The 23670-nt window shown below is 35.7% G+C and overlaps 1 protein-coding gene across 2 annotated transcripts in view; it reads left to right on the top strand.

Annotated features, from left to right (window-relative positions):
* Positions 1–23670, top strand: part of APOOL (apolipoprotein O like) — a 95896-nt gene that overhangs the window by 20944 nt on the left and 51282 nt on the right. Inside the window, exons 2-3 of one of the 2 annotated variants that reach the window (XM_060087316.1) lie at positions 476–580; positions 21454–21573. In XM_060087316.1, the coding sequence (XP_059943299.1) occupies positions 476–580; positions 21454–21573 (225 nt within the window). The remainder of the gene's footprint in view (positions 1–475; positions 581–21453; positions 21574–23670) is intronic. The other variant, XM_060087317.1, reaches the window with a different exon arrangement.

The raw sequence follows: 23670 nt of genomic DNA, 5'->3' as shown, positions 1-23670 counted from the left end.
TTTCTCCATAGCATTTATCGATTGTAATATACCATATAATATATGTATTGTGTTTATCTCCTGCCTCTTCTCCACTAGAATGTCAGCTCCATGAGAGCAAGGATCTTTGTTTTGTTCCCTGATGGGTCTGGCATATAGTAATTGCTCAATAAATACTTGTGGACTGAGTGAATATCATAATCTATATCTCACTTCATCCCTCAAAACTTATATTCACTTCTAACTGGTAATTATTGCTATATTCCATATGAAGTAGATAGTTAACAAATTGGTAAAAATAATACTCTACCATCTACCATGAGAAAATAATTTTAGGAATTATATCCTAAAAATGTATGAATAATTTGGAGTGCTTGAGTTTTTAATAAATTTAAATGAAACCAATAGTGTTCCTCAGATGCCCCCCAAACTTTATCAGGAAATAGAGAGTGGGAAGCTTTCAATTAAAAATACCTTTTTGATATATCTTTCTCAGATGGGAAAGCTGACAACCATGCCAGCAGCTCTAATATGTGCATCTATAAGTGTGTATGCGGCCAAAGAAGAGGAGTCCAGAAAACATCTAGTGAAACCAGAGCAGGTAACTTGCCTACAAAAGTTTGAATTTTGTATAACAGAAATATGATGTAAAAGCTGTGAGGTTGGTTTGTTTGTTAGCTCTATTCATCAAAAATGTCTTTGAAGTATTTGTTAGGCACGTTTTTTAAGTTGTGAGAAATAGTTACAAGGTGTCTCAAAGTAAACACTATTATATTTAACCCAAACATCTAAAATCCTAACCCCAATGAAAAACAATTGGTGATTTTTCTTAACGAATAATCAATGAGTAGTACAGGGTTTTAGTTCTTCCAAGCAGTCTGACTTTTCTTTCTTAAAAAGTTTATACAGGTACACCTGATATTTGGAAGCCTGAGTTTAAGAAATCCATTAAGATCTCAGTTTTGAAAGTAATCTTAGATGTTTTCTAGTTCAGTCTTCACTGTGGTACCGTAGTCCCCTCTACAATAGGTACGCTAACTGGCTGTTTTCTTCTACATGAATAAAACTCTGGATAAAGGAACCTAAGGCAGTCCATTCCATTTTCTGGCAGCTCTCATTCAATTTAAGGTCCTTTCTTACGTCAAACACAAACCTGTCTCATAATTATAAGTTCTACCCATTGGCCCTGTATCTCACATTGGTGCCATACAGAACAATTCTCATCTCTCTTCCACAAAACAGCTCTTCAGATGTCAGTTACACTTTAAGTAGTTTTGCTTCCTGGATAAGTGTATTAGTAGTTTAACCATTCCTCATATGTCATAGCTTTGAGTTCCTTCACTTTCATGATCATTCTCTGCCAAACATGTTCAGGATGGTTACTGTTTTCTTCGGGTGTATGTATTTTGACTACTGCAGGATAGAGTCAGACTCTGACTTCTCTTGTTCTAGATAATATATTTCTGTTAAAGCTGCCTAAGATCACATTTGTTTTTATATTTATTTTTGTTTTGAGTCATCACAATCAACCTTGCTTATAATCAGCCTTTGAGCATGATATAGTGATTGTGCAGTTCTCTAAAATTCATTAAACTTTTTTACATGAGCCACTGGTAAGCTATGTCTATACTTAGGCATATAGACTTTTTGGACTTAGTTACAGGTACATTTATGTCTTTTTAACTTTTATCTTGTTGATCTAATCTATCATGCCAGTGTATTGGTATCTCATTTTAGTAACTGATTCTATTCACCATTGTACTTTTCATCTTTTCTAGCCTCAACTTATTCTTGAATTTATCTACATGCTTAGAAATATATACTCGAGTCAAACAGGCCTGAAACTGAATCCTGACCCCACCACTGAGTAGTTGGATGGCATTGGACAAAATTCTTAACAGTGGCATAAATATTCTGTGTATGAATATACCATTTTCAAATGTACAATTTTCATAATTTTTTGGAAATTTAACATATTTCCAATTATTTTGCTAATGTAATCAATGCTTTGTCAAAACACCTTGTACATAAATCTTTATGTACATCTATAACTGTTTCCTTAGAATAAATTTCTATAAATGGAATTGTAAGTCAGAAGGCATGAAAAATATCAATGTATTGCCAAACTGCCATACATAAAGGTGGTATTTATTCATTTATTAAACAAAAAAATATTTCCTGAGCTTCTCTTATATATGTTTGAGTCATATACGAAGCACTGGGTAAAGTTTTATTAATTTTCGTTAGCGGTCTAGAATAGATTCACTCTCCTATATACTTGCTGACTCTCAGTATTTTTTCTCCTTTTTATTAATCTTAGAGAGATGATGTTTTTAAGCCTACCTTGACACTCCTATCTTTGGAAAGCTCAAAATCTAGATTGGATAATAAGTAACTAGCATTTGTCCCTAATAGCTGAATTTACATATTTCTGAATTTTAAAATAAATTTTTGTTCTTTACTATATTATGGAATAAACAGGATTTCTTGGTATTTATTGTATTACCCAGTACATTTTAAATAGAATTCAATTGAATTACTTATTAAATAAAGTTGCCAGCTGAGTGCTAGGGACTATTCCTATAATCAGGATTCAATCCTTGAGAAACTTAGAATTGCTGAAGGAATGAAAATGTGATTTGCACGAACTATTCCCAGGTACTTTTATTGTGTAAAGTGAGTTATGCCTTTGTTTAAATCTATTTACAATAAGTCTGTACTAAGCCAAAATGCTTTATGAATGAGGTGTTCTGGTTAATTGACTCTTCTGGTAAACTTGTGGCTAATGAGAAGATCCTTTTTCAGTTAAACTCTCTTGTTAAACATCTTTTTCAACTGTATCAATATACTCCTGCCTTATTAATTATGATGTAATGAATGTAATTAAATCTCTCTATTAGAAAACTCTGCAGAGCTGTGGGGTGACCCTTTTCTTAAACCATAAAATTCTCAGTATTCAGACTGTAAAATGACTGGAGGTTGGGCAGTGTGTATACAGTCAGCCATAGACATTACTGGATGTTTCTTTTTAAAGTATTTCTATAATGTGAGTTTGACTTATTTTCTTGTCATTTGCTTGTTTTCGGCAAAAAATAACAGAGAAGAAATATTGATTTGAGAGTTCTAGTTACTTTCATTCAATTTAATTTAACTGTTGTTTTATAGTTTACTAAATCTAATCTTAATTTCTAATTGAATACAAACAAGTTGTATTTATACAATACAATAAATGGCATTTAAGCCCAGGGCCTCCAATCCAGGATGAGAATATTCATTTAAAGTGTACAGCTTGATGTTTTGACATACGTATACATTGTGAAATGATCACCACAATCAAGCTAATTAACATATCTGTCACCTCATATAATTACCATTTTATTGTGTATGTGTGTGTATGTGGTGAGAACACTTAAGATCCACCCTCTTAGAAAAGTTTAAGTATACAATACAACATTATTAACCATAGTCACCATGATATACATTAGATCTCTGGAACTTACTCTTCTTGTATAACTGAAGCTTTGTACTCTTTGGCCAACACCTCCCCATTTTCCCCTCTACCTTACCCCACACCGGTAACCAGTATTCTTCTCTCTGCTTTTGAGTCTATTTTAGATTATACATATAAGTGAGATCATACAGTATTTCTCTTCTGAGTCTGCCTTATTTCACTTAGTATAACGTCCTCCAGGTTCAGCCATGTTGTCAAAAATGGGAGGATATCCTTTTTATTCTATTGTATGTATGTGTATGCATGTGTGTGTATACACACACATGCACACATATATGCATGTACATTTTTAAACCATGAAATTTTCAGTATTCAATACTAACACGCACACACACATATAAACACATACATACACACATAATATTTTCTTTATCCATTCATCTGTTGATGGACATTTAGGTTGTTTCCATATCTTGGCTATTTGAATAATGCTGCAATGAACATGGGAGGTGCAAGTATCTCTTCAAGATCCAGATTTCATTTTCTTTGGATATAGTCCCAGAAGTGGGATTACTGGATCATATGGTAGTTCTATTTTTGAGTTTTTGAGGAACCTCCATACTGTTTTCCATAATAGCTATACCAATTTACATTCCTACCAACAGTGTTTAAGGGTTCTCTTTTCTCCACATCCTTGCCAGCACTTGTTATCTCTTGACTTTTTGCCATCCAACAGTTGTGAGGTGATATATCATTATGGTTTTGATTTGCACTTCCCTGATGATTAGTGATGCTGAGCACCTTTTCATATACCTGTTGGCCATTTTTATGTCTTCTTTTGAGAAATGTCTATTACTTTTCTTTGCCAACTTTTTAGTCAGTTATTTTTTTTTTTTTGCTGTTGAGTTGTATGAGTTCCTTATATGTTTTGGATGTTAACCCTTATCAGATACATGGTTTGCAAATATTTTCTACCATTCTTTAGGTTGCCTCTGTTAATTGGTTTTTTTTTTTTGCTGTACAGAATCTTTTTAGTTTGATGTTGTCCCCCTTGTTTATTTTTGCTTTTGTTGTCTGTGCTTTTGGGGTCATTGCTAAGACCAATGTCAAGAAGTTTTTACACTGTGCTTTCTTTTAGTAGTTTTACATTTCAGTTTTTACATTTAAGTCTTTAATCTATATTGAGTTGATATTTTATATGGTGTGAGATGCAAAATTAGGATCCAATTTCATTCTTCTGCATCTAGATACCCAGTTCTCCCAGCACCATTTATTGAAATGACTATCCTTTCCCTACTGTGTTCTTGGCACCCTTGTCAAAGATCAGTTGGCCATAAACGCATGGGTTTGTTTCTCTGTAATCTGTTCTGTTACATTGGTCTATGTGTGTTTTTATGCCAATACAATACTGTTTGGATTACTGTAACTTTGTAATATATTTTGAAATCAGGATGTGTGATACCTCCAGCTTTGTTCTTGCTGAAGACTTGCTTTGGCTATTCAGGGTCTTTTTTGTTTCCATATAAAATTTAGGATTTTTCTTCTTTTTCTGTAAAGAATGCTATTGGGAGTTTAATAGGAATTGCATTTAACGTGTAGATCACTTTGAGTAGCATGGACATTTTAATAATATTAATTCTTCCAATCCATGAACATGGGGTGTCTTTCCATTTTTGTGTCTTTAACTTCCTTCATCAGTTTTTAATAATTTTCAGTGTACAAGTCTTTCACCTCTGGTTGAGTTTATTCTTAACTGTTTCATTATTTTTATTGCTATTGGAAATGGAATTGTTTTCTTAATTTTTTTCGGATAGTTCATTGTTAGTGTATAGAAACACAACTGATTTGTTGTATGTCGATTTTATATCTTGCAGCTTTAGTGAATTTGTTTATTAATTCTAATAGTTTGTGGTTGTCATTAGAGTTTTCTACATATATGATTGTGTCTTCTGCAGATATTTAACTTCTTCCTTTCTGATTTGAATTCCTTATACTTCTTTTTCTTGTCTAGTTGCTCTGGCTAGGACTTCCAATACTATGTTAAATGGAAGTTTCAGATGTGGACACCCTTGACTTGTACTGGATTTAGAGAATAAGTTTTCAGTTTTTCCCAATTGATTTTGATGTTAGCTCTGGGCTTTTCATATATGATGTTTATTGAGTTAGGTTCCTTCTATACCTATTCTGTTGAGAGCTTTTTCTCATGAATGGATTTTTAATTTTGTAAAATGCTTTTTTCTGTATCTATTGAGGTGATCACAAATGTGGTTTTCATCTTTTATTCTGTTAATGTGGTGTGTCACATTGATACACATATGGTGAATCATCCTTGCATCTGAGGGATACAGTCCACTTGTTCCTGTTGTATAATCCTGTTAATATGCTGTTGAATTTAGTTTGCTATTACTTTATTGAGGACTTTTGTATCTGTGTTCATTAGGGATATTGGCTTGTAGTTTTCTTTTCCTGTAGTGCCTTTGTCTCGCTTTAATATCAGAGTGACACCATCAAATGAATTTGGAAGTGTTCCCTCTTCTATTTTTTGGGAGAGTTTAAGAAGAACTGGTATTCTTCGAATGTTTAATTCACCCATGAAGCCATCTGACCTTGGGTTCTTCTTTGTTGAGGGGTTTTTGATTACTGATTCAATCTCCTTATTGGTTATTGGTCTGTTCAGGCTTTCTATTTCTTCTTGATTCAGTCTTGGTAAGTTGTTAGTTTCTAGGAAGTTATCAATTTCTTCTAAGTTATCCAATCGTTGGCATATACTTATTCATAATAATCCTTTATTATCCTTTTTGTTTCTGAGGCATCCACTGTAATGTCTTATCTTTCATTTCTAATTTTATTTATTTGAATCTATTCTTTTTTTAATTAGTCTGTATAAGAGATTGTCAATTTTGTTTACCATTTTAATAAATACTTTTATCATAAACCTTTCAAGTGTGCTTGAATGCCCATATCTAAGAAGGAAAATACTTTAAAGCACTGGTTCTTAACCATTTTGACCCCTTTGAGAATCTGACGAAAACTTCGGATGCTCTTCCTAGAAAAGTACATATCCAAAATTTTGCTTACAGTAGACCACAAATAACAAACCTGTTCTTTAAACTGTTAATCTAATTTATACTAGGGTATAAGTGAAGAATCAGTAGGTTTTGATTAGGATAGAAGAGAGAACAAGAATACTAAATGACTCATAAAGTTTGGAATTGAGGAGCATAAAGAATAGAGAGGATGGGGACATAATGGACAAATGTTATCTACTTTAACACCCATGCATCCACATGCATTCTTCCTTGAGGAGTTGGGGAACTTCCTTACTTGCTGTGTGCCTGCTTTTTATGCATGTAGTGCACCTTTAATATAAAATTGAACCTCTGACCTTCTAACTACACATAGTTGCCAGTGTGGTGAATTTAAACTTCAAGTATTAGTCTGGAAAGATAAACACTTTAATCCTGGTACAGGTAGCAAAGGGTCATTTATCTAATGATAAAAACAAGACTTTTGTGACCCATTACTGTTAAAGTTTTACCAAACCTACACTGTTTCATGTTTGTTGCTGGTAGAAGATCAAATCTGAAGCTATTAATAATCTAGTTCCCTTGCTGTTGATTTGTAAACTTGATTCTCCCCAAATATGTCTTTACCAAACCTTATAGAAAGGTACTATACCCTGAACATAAAGTAAGAAAAAAAATGAAGGAAATAAGTCCTTACCTCATTAAATTTTTCATAATTCTTTTATGTTTTATATTTGTATTTATTAAATATGGATTAGAACCAAAAGACCATTTAATCAGTTTATGAAAGGTATAAAAATAATAACATGATGAACAACCATATACCTACCTACCACCCAGTTTAAAGGAAAAACAAAATAAAATCCCCTGGTTCTCATCCCATTCCCTATCCATTCAGAGATAACCACTACCCTACCCTGAATTTTGATTATTGTTCCCTTTCTTAATTTTTTAACTTCACCTTATATGTCTGTATTACTAAACAATGTTTTCAGTTTTGTAAGTTTCTGAGCTATATATTGATAGAAATATACCTGCATATAATTTTCTACATTTTACCTTTTTTGATCTACAAATACTTTTTTATGCTCAAATTCCTGAAATCCATCCAGATATTTCCATGTAGCTATGATTTATATATGTCCCCTGATTTATAGTATTTCATTTTGTGGATATATCCCAGTTTAATTATCCATTCTACTGCTGACAGACATTTGAGGTGTTTCCAGATTTTTACAATTAAAAAGTTGCTGTGAACATTATTGTACATATCTCTAGGTACACAATTACAATCATTTCTCTAAATATACCTAGGAGTGGAACCACTGAGTCATACAATATGTATCATTTTCATATTTGCTATAGTATGCCAAATTGTTTTTCAAAGTATATGTACCAATTTACATTCCCATAAGCAGTATATAGATGTTGAGTTCTTGCCAGCACTTGATATTGTCAGACTTTAATTTGCCAAACAGTTGAAGTTGAAATGTTATCTCATTGTGGTTTTCATTTGCATTTCCATGTTATTAATGAAGTTGAACATCATTTTATATATTAGTCATTTTAGTGGTTATGTATAGGTATAGCATTGTACATTTAACTTGTATTTTTCTAATGACTAATTATGTTGAGCATCTTTTCATGTGTTTATTTGCTATTCTTCTTTGGTGAAGAGTCTGTTAAAATGTTTGGCCCATTTTTATTAGGTTGTTTGTTTTGTTATTATTGAGCTTTGAAAGTTTTTTATATATTCTGGATTTTCAGCCCTATATCAGGTATGTGTTTTGCAAATATTTTCTCCCAAACTGTGGCTTATCTCTTCCTTCTGTCTTACTTTTTCATTGCTTCTGTAACAAACTACCATGAAATTAGTGATTTTAAACAGCAAAATTTTATTATAGTTTCTGTTAAGTTAGAATTCTAACATATGTACACTGGGCTAAAGTCAAGATGTTGTCAGGGTTGCATTTCTTTCTGAAGGCTGTTGAGAAAATCCATTTCCTTCATTTTATCATCTTGTAGAGACTGGCCCACTTTCCTTGGTTTGTGGTCCAATTCCTCCATTTTCAAAGCCAGGAAAAGTAGTGTAAGTCATTCTCGTGTCACATCACTCTGACTATGCTTCTGTAGTCACATCTTCTCCTGGCATTACCATTCCACCTCCCTCTTCTACTTTTAATGTCTTATGATTACTTTGAACCCACCCAGATAATCCAAGAAAATCTTCCTATCTTAAGGTCACCTGATTAATGTTAATTACATATGAAACCTTAACTCCACTTTGCCATTGTAACATAACATATTCATGGCTTCCATAGATTAAGACATAAATGTCTTTGGGTGGGGAATCATTGTTCTGCACACATTACCTCCTTTTAAAAGTGTCTTTTGAGGAACAGAAAATTTTAATTTTATAAATTCAAATTTATCCATTTTTGAATTTATGGATTATTATTTTGCTGTCATGTCTAAGACATTTTTGCCTAACAAAAAGTCACAAGCATTTATTCATGTTTTAGTTGTTTTTCTTTTCTTACAATTAGTTGGGTTTTAGTATATTTAGAGTTGTACAATAATTACTGCTAATTTTATTTTTTTTAATTTTATTGGAGTATGATTGATTTACCACGTTGTGTTAATTTCAAGTGTACAGCAAAGTGAATCAATTATGCATATACATATATCCACTCTTTTTTAGATTCCTTTCCCATATAGGCCATTACAGACTATTGAGTAGAGTTCTCTGTGCTGTGCAGTAGGTCCTTATTGGTTACCTACTTTACATACAGTAGCGTGTATATGTCAATCCCAATCTCCCAATTTATCCCTCCCCCAACCCTTGCCCACTGGTAACCATAAAATTGTTTTCTACATCTGTAACTCTATTTCTGTTTTGTAGATAAGTTCATTTATACCTTTTTTTAGATTCCACATATAAGTGATATCATATGATACTTGTCTTTCTTTGTCTGACTTACTTCTCTCAGTATGAAATCTCCAGGTCCATCCATGTTGTTGTAAATGTGGTTGCAAATTTCGTTCTTTTTAATGGCTGACTAATATTCCATTGTATATACGTACCACATCTTCTTTATCCATTCCTCTGTTGATTGACATTTAGGTTGCTTCCATGTCCTGGCTATTGTAAATAGTGCTGCAATGAACATTGGGGTGCAGGTATTGTTTCAAATTATGTTTTTCTTCAGATATACGCCCAGGAGTGAGGTCACTGGATCATATGGTAGCTCTATTTTAGTTTTTTAAAGAGCCTCCCTACTGTTCCCCAGAGTGTCTATACCAATTTACATTCCCACCAATAGTGTAGGATGGTTCCCTTTACTCCACACCCTCTCCAGCATTTATTGTTTGTAGGTTTTATGATGATGGCCATTCTAACCACTGTGAGGTGATACCTCATTGTAGTTTTCATTTCCATTTCTCTAATAATTAGTGATGTTGAACATTTTTTCATGTGCATTTTAGCCATATGTATCTCTTCTTTGGAAAGATATCAATTTATATCTTCCACCCATTTTTTGATAGGGTGTTTGTCTTTTTGATATTGAGCTCCATGAACTGTTTGTATATTTTGGAGATTAATCCCTTGTTGGTTGCTTCATTTGCAAATATTTTCTCCCATTCTGAGGGTTGCCTTTTTGTTTTGTTTATGCTTTCCTTTGCTATGCAAAAGGTTTTAAGTTTAATTAGGTCCCATTTGTTCACTTTTGTTTTTATTTTCATTACTCTAGGAGGTGGAACCAAAATGACACTGCTGCGATTTATGTCAGAGTGTTCTGCCTATATTTTTCTCTAGGAGTTTTATAGTATCTGGCCTTACATTTAGGTCTTTAATACATTTTGCATTTATTTTTGTGTATGGTATTAGGGAGCATTCTAATTTCATTTGTTTACATGTAGCTGTCCAGTCTTCCCAGCACCACTTATTGAAGAGGCTGTCTTTCCTCCATTGTGTATTCTTGCCTCCTTTGTCATAGATTAGGTGATGATAGGTGCGTAGGTTTATCTCGCAGCTTTCTATCCTGTTCCACTGATCTATACTTCTGTTTTTATGCCAGTACCATACTGCCTTGATTACTGTAGCTTTGTAGTATAGTCTGAAGTCAGGGAGCCTGATTCCTCCAGCTATGTCTGTTTTCCTCAGGATTGCTTTGGCTATTCGGGGTCTTTTTCGTTTCCATACAAATTGTAAATTTTTTTGCTCTAGTTCCGTGAAAAATGCCCTTGGTAATTTGATCGGGATTGCATTGAATCTGTACATTGCTTTGGGTAGTATAGTCATTTCCCAATATTGATTCTTCCATTCCAGGAACATGGTCTACCTCTCCATCAGTTTGTGTTATCTTTTATTTCTTTCACCAGTATCTTATAGTTTTCTAAGTACAGGTCTTTTGCCTCCTTAGGTAGGTTTATTCCTAGATATTTTCTTTTTTTTTGTGGTATGCGGGCCTTGCACTGTTGTGGCCTCTCCCATTGCGGAGCACAGGCTCCGGATGCGCAGGCCCAGCGGCCATGGCTCATGGGCCCACCTGCTCCATGGCACGTGGGATCCTCCTGGACCAGGGCATGAACCCATGTCGCCTGCATCGGCAGTCGGACTCTCAACCACTGTGCTACCAGGGAAGCCCATATTCCTAGGTATTTTATTTTTTCTGATGCAATGGTAAATGTGATTGTTTCCTTAATTTCTCTTTCTGAACTTTCATTGTTAGTGTGTAAGAATGCAAGAGATTTCTGTATATTAATTTTGTATCCTGCAACTTTACCACATTCATTGATGAACTCTAGTAGTTTTCTGGTAGCATCTTTAGGGTTTTCTATGTACAAAATCCTATCATCTCCAGAAGTAGTTTTACTTCTTCTTTTCCAATTCAGATTCTTTTTATTTCTTTTTCTTCTCTGATTGCCATGGCTAGGACTTCCAAAACTATGTTGAATGAAAGCGAGAGTGCACATCCTCTCTTGTTCCTGATCTTAGAGGAAATGCTTTCAGTTTTTCACCATTGAGAATGATGTTTGCTGTGGGTTTGTCATGTATGACCTTTATTATATTGAGGTAGGTTCCCTCTATGCCCACTTTCTGGAGAGTTTTTATCATAAATGGGTGTTAAATTTTGTCAAAAGCTTTTTCTGCATCTATTGAGTTGAACATATGTATTTTCTTCTTCAATTTGTTAATAGGGTACATCACATTGATTGATTTGCGTGTGTTGAAGAATCCTTGCATCCCTTAAATCCCACTTGATCATGGTGTATAATCTTTTTAATGTGTGGTTGGTTTTGGTTTGGTAGTATTTTCTTGAGGATTTTTGCATCTATGTTCATCAGTGATATTGGCCTGTAATTTTCTTTTTTTGTGTTACAGTTGTTGGTTTTAGTATCAGGGTGGTGGTGGCCTTGTAGAATGAGCTTGGGTATGTTCCTTCCTCCAGTTTTTTGGAAGAGTTTCAGAGGAGTGGGTGTTAAGTCTTCTCTAGATGTTTGATAGAATTCACCTGTGAAGCCATCAGGTCCTGGACATTTGTTTGTTGGAAGATACTTAATCACAGTTTCAATTTCAGTACTTGGGATTGGTCTTTTCATATTTTCCATTTCTTCCTTGTTCAGTCTTGGAAGATTGTACCTTTCTAAGAATTTGTCCATTTCTTCTAAGTTGTCCATTTTATTGGCATATAGTTGCTTGTAGTAGTCTCATGGTCCTTTGTGTTTCTGTGCTGTCACTTGTAACTTCTCCTTTTCATTTCTAATTTTTTTGATTTGAGTCCTCTCTCTTTTTTTCTTGATTAGTCTGGCTAAAGCTTTATCAATTTTGTGTATCTCCTCAAAGAACAAGCCTTTAGTTTCATTGATCTTTGTTTTCTTCATCTCTATTTCATTTATTTCTCCTCTGATCTTTATTATTTCTTTCCTTCTACTAACTTCAGGTTTTGTTACTTCTCCTTCCTTTAGTTGCTTTAGGTGTAAGGACAGATTGTTTATTTGAGATTTTTGTTTATCTTGTTTCTTGAGATAAGATTGTATTGCTATAAACTTCCCTCTTAGAACTGCTTTTGCTGCATCCCATAGGTTTTGGGTCCTCATGTTTTCATTGTCATTTTTTTCTAGGTATTTTTTTATTTCCTCTTTGCTTTCTTCAGTCATCCATTGGTTATTTAGTAACATATTCTTTAGCCTCCACATGTTTGCATTTTTTACAGTTTTTCCTGTAATTGATTTCTAATCTCACAGTGTTGTGGTCAGAAAAGATGCTTGATATGATTTCAGTTTTCTTAAATTTACCAAGGCTCAATTTGTGACCCATGATGTGATCTATCCTGGAGAACGTTCCTGTGCACTTGGGAAGAAAGTGTATTCTGCTGCTTTTGAATGGAATGTCTTATAAATATCAGTTAAGTCTATCTGGTCTAATGTGTCATTTAAGGCTTGTGTTTCCTTATTTATTTTCTGTCTGGATGATCTGTCCATTCATGTAAGTGGGGTGCTAAAGTCCCCCACTATTATTGTTTTACTGTCGATTTCCCCTTTTATGGCTGTTATCCTTTGCCCTATATATTGAGGTGCTCCTATGTTGGGTGCATATATATTTACAATTGTTATATCTTCTTCTTGGATTGATCCCTTGATCATTACGTAGTGTCCTTCCTTGTCCCTTGTAATAGTCTTTGTTTTAAAGTCTGTATTGTCTGATACGAGTATTGCTACCCTAGCTTTCTTTTGATTTCCATTTGCATGGAATATCTTTTTCCATCCACTCACTTTCAGTCTGTATGTGTCCCTAGGTTTGAAGTGGGTGTCTTGTAGACAGCCTATATACGGGGATTGTTTATGTATCCATTCATCCAGTCTGTGTCTTTGGGTTGAAGGTTTTAATCCATTTACATTTAAGGTAATTATGGATATGTATGTTCCTACTGCCATTTTTTAAATTGTTTTGGGTTTGGGTTTTTTTGGTCTTTTTTCTTCCCTTTCTCTTTTGTTCTCTTCTCTTGTGGTTTGATGACCATCTTTAGTGTTGTGTTTGGGTTACTTATCTTTTTTGTGTGTATATCTATTGTAGTTTTTTGGTTTACATTTCCCATGAGGTTTTGATAACACAACCTATATAGAGAAGGTTGTTTTAAGTTGGTGGTCTCTTAATTTCAAATACAATTCCCATTTCCTGCATTTGTATTCTCTTCTCACAGTTGCTCATTTTGATATCATATTTGTTTAAGGATGATTTCCTCCTTTTACTGTATGTTTGCCTTTACCAGTGAGCTTTCCATTTGTAATCCCTGTTTCTAGTTGTGGCCTCTTTTTTATTTCCCTCTGCCTAGAGAAGTTCCTTTTGCATTTGTTGTATAGCTGGTTTGGTGGTGCTGAACCCTCTTAGCTTTTGCTTGTCTGTAAAGCTTTTGATTTCTCCTTCAAAACTGACCAAGAGCCTTGCTGGGTAGAATATTCTTGGTTGTAGGTTTTTCCCTTTCATCACTTGAAATATATCCTGCCCCTCTCTTCTGGCCTACAGAGTTTCTGCTGAAACATCAGCTGATAGCCTTGTGGGGATTCCCTTGTGTGTTATTTTTTGCTTTTTCCTTGCTGCTTTTAATATTTTTCTTTGTATTTAATTTTTGTTATTTTGAGTAATATGTGCCTCGTTATGGTCCTCCTTGGGTTTATCCGGTATGGGACTCTGCACTTCCTGGACTTGGATGACTATTTCCTTTCCCATGTTAGGGAAGTTTTTGACTATAATCTCTTCAAATATTTTCTCTGGCCCTTTTTCTTCTTCTGGGGCCCCTATAATTCGAACGTTGGTGCATTTAATGTTGTCCCAGAGGTCTCTAAGACTGTCCTCATTTCCTTTTGTTCTTTTTTCTTTATTCTGTTCTGTGGCAGTGATTTCCACCATTGTGCCTTCCAGCGCCCTTTCCCTTCTTTTTCCTCAGTTATTCTGCTATTGATTCCTTCTACTGTATTTTTCATTTCAGTAATTGTATTTTTCATTTCTGTTTGTTTGTTCTTTAGTTCTTCTATGTCTTTCTTAAACATTTTTTGTATCTTCTTAATCTGTGCCTTCATTCTTTTTCTGAGATCTTGGATCATCTTTAGTTTCATTACTCTGAATTCCTTTTTATTTTTTTATTTTTTTTTCTTTTTGCGGTATGCGGGCCTCTCACTGTTGTGGCCTCTCCCGCTGCGGAGCACAGGCTCCGGATGCGCAGGCCCAGCGGCCATGGCTCACGGGCCCAGCCGCTCCGCGGCATATGGGATCCTCCCAGACCGGGGCACGAACCCGTATCCCCTGCATCGGCAGGCGGACTCTCAACCACTGCGCCACCAGGGAGGCCCTGAATTCCTTTTTAGATAGATTGCCTATCACCTCTCCATTTAGTTGTTCTTGTAGGTTTTTATCTTTCTCCTTTATCTGCAGCATATTTGTCATCTCATTTTGTCAAACTTACTGTGTTGTGGTCTCCTTTCTGCAGGCTGCAGGATTGTAATTCCTGTTGCTTCTATTGTCTGCCCCCTAGTGGGTGAGCTTGGTCCTGAGGCTTGTGCTTTTATCCCCTTGATAGGTGATTTGACTGGTGGTGTGGTGACCGGAGCCTGCCCTGGATATTGAGAAGGCCTCCCCTTTGTTCTGTGGTTGTCACTGCCCTGTCAGGGGCAGGGTCTGCTCCTTAATTGTTGGAGTAGATGTCTCCAGATTGTAGCTGTGTTTCTCATCTGCGGTGCAAAGTGGGTGGGATTGGAGCACTCCCACTGGGAGAGAAGCCAATGTGTATTCCTTCTCTGGAGCTGTTCACCTGTGAATGTGCTCTGTTGTGTCCCCTTTCGTCCATTGTGTGGGCTCACAAAGTACACTGTTGTTGGCACTGCTGTTGGTCCCACCTTAACTGTGGGTATGCGAGCACTTGGCCGTAGTGACTCTCAAGCATTGTTTTCACCTGGTCACTCGCACAGATCCACTGAGGTCAGGCCCAGGACTGCAGTAGTTGTGCACCTGGACCTGCTGTGGGAGCTATGGAGGCAGCTCAGACTCTGACCTGGCCCAATCCCCACGTGTACTTGCCCACATAGCCCACAGCTGCTAAAGCCAGACCTGTCCCAGCTACAGGAGCACTTGTTGTCCTTTTGGATGTTTTGCAGGCACTGAATTTAGGAGGCCGTCAGTGGAGGTGTAACTCCGTGGTTGACACAGTGCAAGGAGAGATTTCAGCTCTTCTTCCTTAGTCCCACGACCCCTGGGGCTCAGCTATGGTTTCAGCCCCACCTCTGCATGTGTTCCTCTCACTGGTGTCTGCTCCAGAGGTTGCTAGAGTACACGAGCCCATCAGGCAGGAAGGAGCCAAGGCATCAATTGGGGCGAGCAAGCCACCCTGGTGGCAGGGCTCTGGGGTAGCAATTGGAACGCGTGAGCCCATCAGGCAGTGACTGGGGCAAGCAGGTTGCCCAGGCAGGGAGGTGGGGGGGGCAGGGGAGACGATTGCAGGGGCACATGTGCCAGCTCCGGTGGGAGCCCTCCCAAGTGCTCATAGAGGCATGGGCTGGAACTTGAGGAGAAAGGCTGCAATGGGGGCCCCACCCACGGCACATCACTCAACACAGGCACATTGCTTCTGTGGTGGTCCTGGCTTCCTCCATGAGCATTCCTGATTGCGGAGCTCCTCACTCCTGTCCCCTAAGGCTGTCTCCTCACAGGCAGCAGGAGCCCCCTCCCGTGGTCTGCTCTCCAAATCCCATGTTCCAGCACGCAGCCCCTGTGTGCACCAGCAGACATCTGTCTCAGGCTGGGGTGTGCAGTGCTCTGGCACAGACCCTCTGTGTAGGTCTCACTGTCTTGTCTGCCACAACCAGCTTCTGGGCTCCCCTCCAAGCTCCCGAAGCTCCCCTTCTGTCCCAGCTGATCTCCTCGCTCATGAGGGGGCTTCCACAGACATGAGAACGTCTTCTCATATTCAGCTCCCCGCCAGGGGTGCAGGTCACAACCTGCTTCCTCTCCTCTTCCTTTTCCTTTCTTCTTTCTTTCGTCCTAGCTGGTTACGTGGGATCTTCTCCTTTTATATGTCCGAGGTCCTCTGCTAGTGTTCAGCAGGTGCTCTGTGAAAATTGTTCCATCTGTAGATGTATTCTTGATGTGTTTGTGGGTAGAGATGAACTTCACGTCCTCTTACTCTTCTGCCATCTTGGAAAGCCCATTACTGCTAATTTTAGAAAAAAATTCATCACTACAAAAAGAAAGCCCCTCCAAGAGAAAAAAGAAAGAAAGAAAGAAAGCCAATACCCATTATCATCACTTCGATTTCAGTCTCTCCTAAGGCCCTGGTAACCACTAATCTGCTTACTTTCTCTGTGGATATGCCTATGCTAGACATTGCATATAAATAGAATCATATAATACGTGGCCTTTTGTGACTGACTTCTTTCAATTACCAAAATGTTTTCAAGTTTCATCCATGTTATAGAATGTATTTGTATGACATTTCTTTTTATTGCTTAATAATAGTTCATTCTGTAAATACAGCAGGTGTTTATCTGTGTATCAATTGATGGACATTATTTCCACTTTGGGGCTATTATGGCTGATACTTCTATGAACTTTGTTGTGTAAGTTTTGTGTCAACATATGTTTTCATTTCTCTTGGGTATAGACCTAGGAGTGGAACTTCTGGTCCATATGGCAACTGTATCTTTAACATTTTGAGGAACTGCCAAGCTGTTTTCCAAAGCAACTACACCATTTACAGTCTCACCAGCAGTGTATGAAGGTTCCAGTTTCTCCACATCTTTACCAACCCTTATTGTCTCTCTTTTTTGGTTATAGCAATCCTAGTGGGTGTGAAATGATACTTCATTGGAGTTTTGATTTGCATTTCCCTAATAAGTAATGATATCAAACATTTTTTCATGTGCTTACTGGTAATTTGTACATCTTTGGAGAAATGTCTATTCAAATTCTTTGTCATTTTTTTAAATTGGGTAATTCATCTTTTTATTGTTGAATTGCAAGTGTTCTTTATATATTCCAGATACAAGTTCTTTATGAGATACATGATTTGTAAGTATTGTCCATGGGTTGTCCTTTTACTATATTGATGGTATCATTTGCAGCACAAGTTTTTAATTTTGATTAAGTCCAATTTATTTATTTATTTTTTGCTTTTGTTGCTAGTGCTTCTGATGTTGTATATAAGAAATCATTGCTTAACCCAACGTCATGAAGATTTACCTTTATGTTTTCTTCTAAGAGTTGTATAATTTTAGCTCTTATATTTAGTTCTGAGATCCATTTTGAGTTAATATTTTGTATGTGGCATGAGGTAGGGGTCCAACTTCTTTCTTTGGTATGTGAATATCCAGTTGTCCATGTACTGTTTGTTGAAAATACTATTCTTTCTCCATTGAATTTTCTTCGTTACCTTGTTGAAAATCAGTTGACCATAAATGCATGGGTTCATTTCTAGACTCAAAATTCTATTCCATTTATCTATATATCTATCCTTATAACAATACCATACTATTATTTTGTAACAAGTTTTGAAATTGAGGAGTATGTGTCCTCCAATTTTGTTCTTCTTTTTCAAGATTGTTTTGGCTATTCTGTTTCCCTTTCACATCTGCATGAATTTTAGCATCAAATTTTCATTTTATGGGGGGGGGAGGCAAGCAGGATTTTCATAGTGCTTCCTTCAAATCTGTGGATCAATTTGGGAAATATTGCCATTCTAGTAATATTTAGCCTTCTAATCCAAGAACATGGGATGTCTGTGATGTCTTTCCATTTATTTACATCTTCTCTCTTTCTTTCAACATTTTTGTAGTTTTCAGTGTACAAGTCTTACACTTCTTTGTTGAATTTATTCCTAAGTATTTTATTTTTTGATGCTATTTTAGATGGAATTGCTTTCTTAATTTCATTTTTAGATCACTTATTGCTAGTGTATAAAAATACAATTGATTTTTGTATATTGATCTTTTACCCTGCAACCTTACAGAATTTGTTTATTTGTTGTAGTAGGGGTTATGGGGGTTCCTTAGGATTTTCTATGTACAAGATCATGTCATCTGTGAATAGAGATAGTTTTATTTATTCCTTTCCAATTTAGTGTCTTCTATTTCTTTTTCTTTTCTGAATGCACTGACTAGAACCTGCAGTAAAATGTTGAATAGAAGTGGTGAGAATGGCATTTTGTATGTTTCTGATGTAAAGGAGAAAACATTCATTCTGTTACTAGTAAGTATGACTTAGCTGTGGGAGTTTTGTGTTAAGAGAACATATTCTGTATATTAGTCCTTTGAGATTTCCTAAGTCTTTCAGTTCCTGAAATGGTCCAGGGTGCAGTCAGTATTTTATACATTTCCATTTGTGCTTGAAAATATTATGTATTTTTCAGTTGTTCAATGCACTGTGCTATATATGTCCGTGAGATTGTTGATTATATTTTTCTGTACCAGGAGTCAATAGAGTTTTTCTTTAAAAGCCCTATAGTAAATATTTTAAACATGCAACTCTGTCACATCGTCTCAACTTCTGTTGTAGCACAAAAGCAGCCATAGACAATATGTTAATGAATGAGTATAGCTGGTGACCCAATAAAACTTGATTTACATAAACTGGTGACTAGTCCATGGGCTATAGTTTGCCCGCTTCTGCTCGTTACTATTAGTTTTTATTTTTAATCTGCTTTTTGATCAACCATAATGGAGAATAAGTTAAACTTCCTCTATGATGGTGAATTTGTCTATTTCCCCTTGTTTCATGTATTTTGAGAATATATTAATAGATGCATACAAGTTTAAGAATGTACTCTCTCATTATTTAAACTTTTTGTCTTAATATAGGCACTTGATCTCTAGTAATGATTTTTGTCTCAAAGTCTGTTTTGTCTAATATTAATATAGCTTATAGTAGCTTTCTTTTGGTGGCTATTTGCCCAATATGTATTTTTTATTCCTTTTTTCCCCCTAACCTTTCTAAATAGTCGTTTTAACAATGTCTCATAAACAAAATGGTGGCTGGATTTTGTAAATGCAATCTCATCATCTTTGGCTTTCAACTAGATCATTTTATCCATTTCCATCTATTATAATTTTTAATATCTTTGGAATCATTTCTACCAAGTTTTTTGTTTTTTGTTTTTCTTACCTCTTCTGTTATTTCCTTTCTTTGCTTTATTTTTGCTCTTTTTTTTCTATAACAGTTTATTAATTCTGCCTTCTTTTTATTTTCTTTTATTGGTCACCCTAGAAATTTTAACCTGCATTCATTTCAAGTCTCATCAGTATATTTACCCTCTGTCCAAACCATATTAAGGACCAAGAACATTTTAATTTCTGACATCCCTTCCTAACTTATACTATATTGACACTCAGGGATGTAGTTCTATTTTTTAAACACATGCATAAAAATTATTATTTTATATATTCATTGTTTTAGTTTTACCCTCGTATTTACCACTTTCTTTGCTAATCATTCCTTCTTCCATCACAGACCTTCTCAATGGGAATATTTTTCTTCTGCCCTAAGTACATTTTTTAAAATTTCCCACTGAGGGTCATTTGGTTACACACTATCTTGGGTTTTGTCTGTCTGTGTCCTTCTCCCCTCATTTTTGAAAAAAAGATATTCTATTGAGTATATAATTCTCAATTGAGTTACTCTTTTTAGTGCATTAAAGATATTATATTGTGCCTTCCAGTGTTGTTTTTGAGAAGTCAAAGTTTATCTAATTTTTATTCCTTTGAAGGTAATCTGTCTTTTCTCTCTGGCTTTTTTTTTTTTAATGTCACCTCTTTGTCCTTGGTGTTATAGGGTTTTACTATGACTTGTCTAATTATGGATTACTTTTTATTAATCCTGTTTGGGATATGTTAGATTTCTGAACCTGTCAAGTGTTCATAAGTTCTGGAAAAATCTTGACTATTCTCTTCAAATATTACTTCTGCCCCATCTTTCTCCTTTCCTCTGGAACTCTGATTAGACATATATTAATATTTCTCACTCTATCATATGTATCTCTTTCATATTTTTTTCATTTCTTTGCATAAAAAATTCTTTAGGTCTACTAATTCACAAAATCTCTCAGCAACTGTAAACTGTATCCAATCTATTAAAACTTATTAATTGAGTTCTTTATTTGTTTTAATTTCCAGTTCTAGAAATTCTCTTTCTCTTTATTTTCATTAGCTTTGGTAATTTTTGTAGTCTCTTGCTCTTAACTCAAATTTCCCCTTTTATTTATCTAAAGATAAAAATATATGTATTTGATACAGTATGATCTAGTATATACATTTTTTGTGGCTCTGATTCTGCTCTTTGTTGTTTCTGCTAGCTCTTGTCCAGATGCTTCCTTGTGTTTTCTGATTTTGCTTCTTTGTGTTTTTTAATTTTTTGAAATTGTGGTCTCATATTTCTTGGGCCTTTATCTGTTGTAAATCTTTGAAGTCTGGGTAGCTTCCTCCAGAGAGGAGCTGTTCATTTGCTTCTGCCAAGCATCTGTGGGGGATACCAGCCTGGGAGCACCTTAAATGTATACTTAATTTGAGATTTCTTAGATTATCAAGATAGTTTTATGCTGCACATTATGAGTTCTCACTTGTGATTGCCAATTCTTAGGAAATATTTCTTTCCTCTCTACTCAGTGCCCAATCTTTGAGACAATCAGTTTTCCTAACAGTTCCTTGGAGTGAACTGTTTATTTCTAGTTCAACCTTAAATTGAGCATGCAGCACCTTGAGATGCCAATTTTATAGGCTCTCCAGTAAGATTGCCCACCTCAAGCTCATTCTGGGTTTTGTTTCCTGATCCCATACTCCATGAACCATCTGTTTTACAGCAAATGACATCAAGGTAAAAGCTGATTTAAAATATACTTTATCAGCATTTTTAGTTGTTTTCAGTAGGAATGTTGATGAGGATTCTTATTCTGCCATACTGCCGGAAAAGGACATTCAGCTATTTTATATTTTTGACATGAATTTGTTTCCTTCTAGCTCCCCATATATACTGCACCACCTCTCCAGTCTAAATATGTTGATGAGCAGCCTGGTCATTTACAAATGGGCTTTGCGTCCATTCGCACTACAACTGGTCGTTATATTGGCTGGTGCAAGGTAAGTGAATTCTGATAGTGGTTTCATATCAGAGGGTTCTCATTTTATTACATAACAATTGTTCCAGTTATTCATTGATGTGTAACAAACTACCCCAAAACTTGGTGGTTTAAAACAACAACTGTTCTATCTCATGATTTTGTGAGTCAGAAATATAATCAGACTTCAGACAGCTGATTCTTCTCTTGCATGTGGTGTTGACAGAGGCCACCCAGTGGTATTCATCAGGAGAATGGGCTGATTTAGAGGGTCCAAGACAGCTTCATTCTCTTCGCTGGCACCTTGTCACAGATGGCTAGAAGGCTGGCCTCAGCTGGGAATGTTGACTGAAGCATCTACACCTGGCCTCAGGTAGTCAGTTAACTTACATGGACAGTTCAGGGTTCCTAGAGAAAATGTTGCAAGAGGCCTTAGTCAGAATTTGCCAAGCTTCTTACCTGTCTTCAGGTGTCCAGGAAGGTTACTTCTACAGCATTCTGTTGTTAAATCAAGTCATTAAGGCCAGCCCAGTTTTTATGGGAGGGGAATTAGATACCATCTCTCAATATGAGTAGCAGCAAATAATTTGTGGCCATATTTAATCTACTCTACCACTACTGCATAGATTAAAGTAGTTCAGCAAGCATTTATGTCACGTGGCATGTACAAAACATTGCTTGACCTTTTATATGAAGTTCTGAGATTACTTCTGCATTGTTAGTTATTTGGCTGAGTAAAATATTCACTTGTTAGGTTTAGTTCATAAGACCGTTTTGACTATAGTCAGCTATTGGGCAAAATAGAATTCACCTTATTTTAATACTTAGCCTTCAATCAGCATTATCCAGCAGCAGAGGGGTGGAGTAAGCTAGTACAATACTGCTGTTTCATAATCATCGCATCAACATAGATGTGTGCTAACATCATCTCCAGTGTCAGTTTCATAATGGTGGTACCATTGTTTTCATCATTCTGACCTAATAACCACACAACTTTTCCTCAAATCTAACCTATCCAATTGTGAACCATTGTGCTTTTTTTGTTTCTAATCCATTCTTTTTAAAAAGAAAATTCTAATGGTCTTATGAAATATCAAATCTGTGAACGCTGGTCATTTCCGATATTTCAAACATCTGATGAATACATGGTGTTATTTTTTAAAAATCTGTGCCTGTAAAACAATTCTAATAGACTTTTATAATTCTAATAATAACACTTTTAATAGTTTGACTAGTTGTACTACACACTATTAATAGTTTGGTCTCAGCAGGAAATAGCTTAACTAATTAGGGTCTGAGTCATGCACCTGAGGCTGTATGCCAACAGCTGGATGATTCAGACTGAAGTCTATTGACACCTAATTTTCCATAGTGTTCTCAAAGTTGTTTTCAGTGAGGTTAATTGTTCCAGTGAGGTCTTTAAATTGCTATTGTTACTATCACCCAATTTAAGACTAAAAGGGCTTTTTACTCTGTTAATATGCTGAATGAATAGATTGAAGAAGGGCGCTTTCAAATGCATTTCAACTTCAATGTAAACATTTCCTCTCTAATGTTCTCCTTAAAATGTAATCTATTCTTTAAAAATTACCTCCGGCTCAAATTACATTCTGCATTAAACTTAGAATCATGTAGGGCAAATTCAATTTCTATTCCTACTCCTTAGTGTTTCGAAATTTAGGTAGCAGCGACCTCCAGTGGTAAAAGTGGATTCCTAAACACAGCTAAGGAAAATTTCCCCAAAGTTTTCTTCCTCAACAGTTACATTATTCCCAATCAACTGATCAGTAAGCATTATAACTTTGAGGTGAAATTTTCTCAAGAGACAGTCCCCAAGGAGAAGTAGCTCAGTGGAGGTTAGGGTCTGTGTTGGTTGTACAGCTTTAAACCATGATAAACAGGATGAACTTCTGCATCTGATCATCATGAAAGTATCTGTCTGAGACAAAGTTACTAATACCAAGATATATCAATAGCAATAATTTAATTCTTTCCTATCTAATATAATCATTTCTATTGTCTTTGCTTTGAAAATCTCTTTTGTTGTTTTTATCACATGGTTTCATAGCAGCTAGTTCAGAGATGGAGAACACATACTTAGACTGTGTTTTCTAGTTTT

This window comes from Mesoplodon densirostris, chromosome X (genome assembly GCF_025265405.1).
Source record: "Mesoplodon densirostris isolate mMesDen1 chromosome X, mMesDen1 primary haplotype, whole genome shotgun sequence".
In the NCBI taxonomy this organism is placed as follows: Eukaryota; Metazoa; Chordata; class Mammalia; order Artiodactyla; family Ziphiidae; genus Mesoplodon; species Mesoplodon densirostris.
This window is presented reverse-complemented; position numbering and strand designations above follow the sequence as displayed.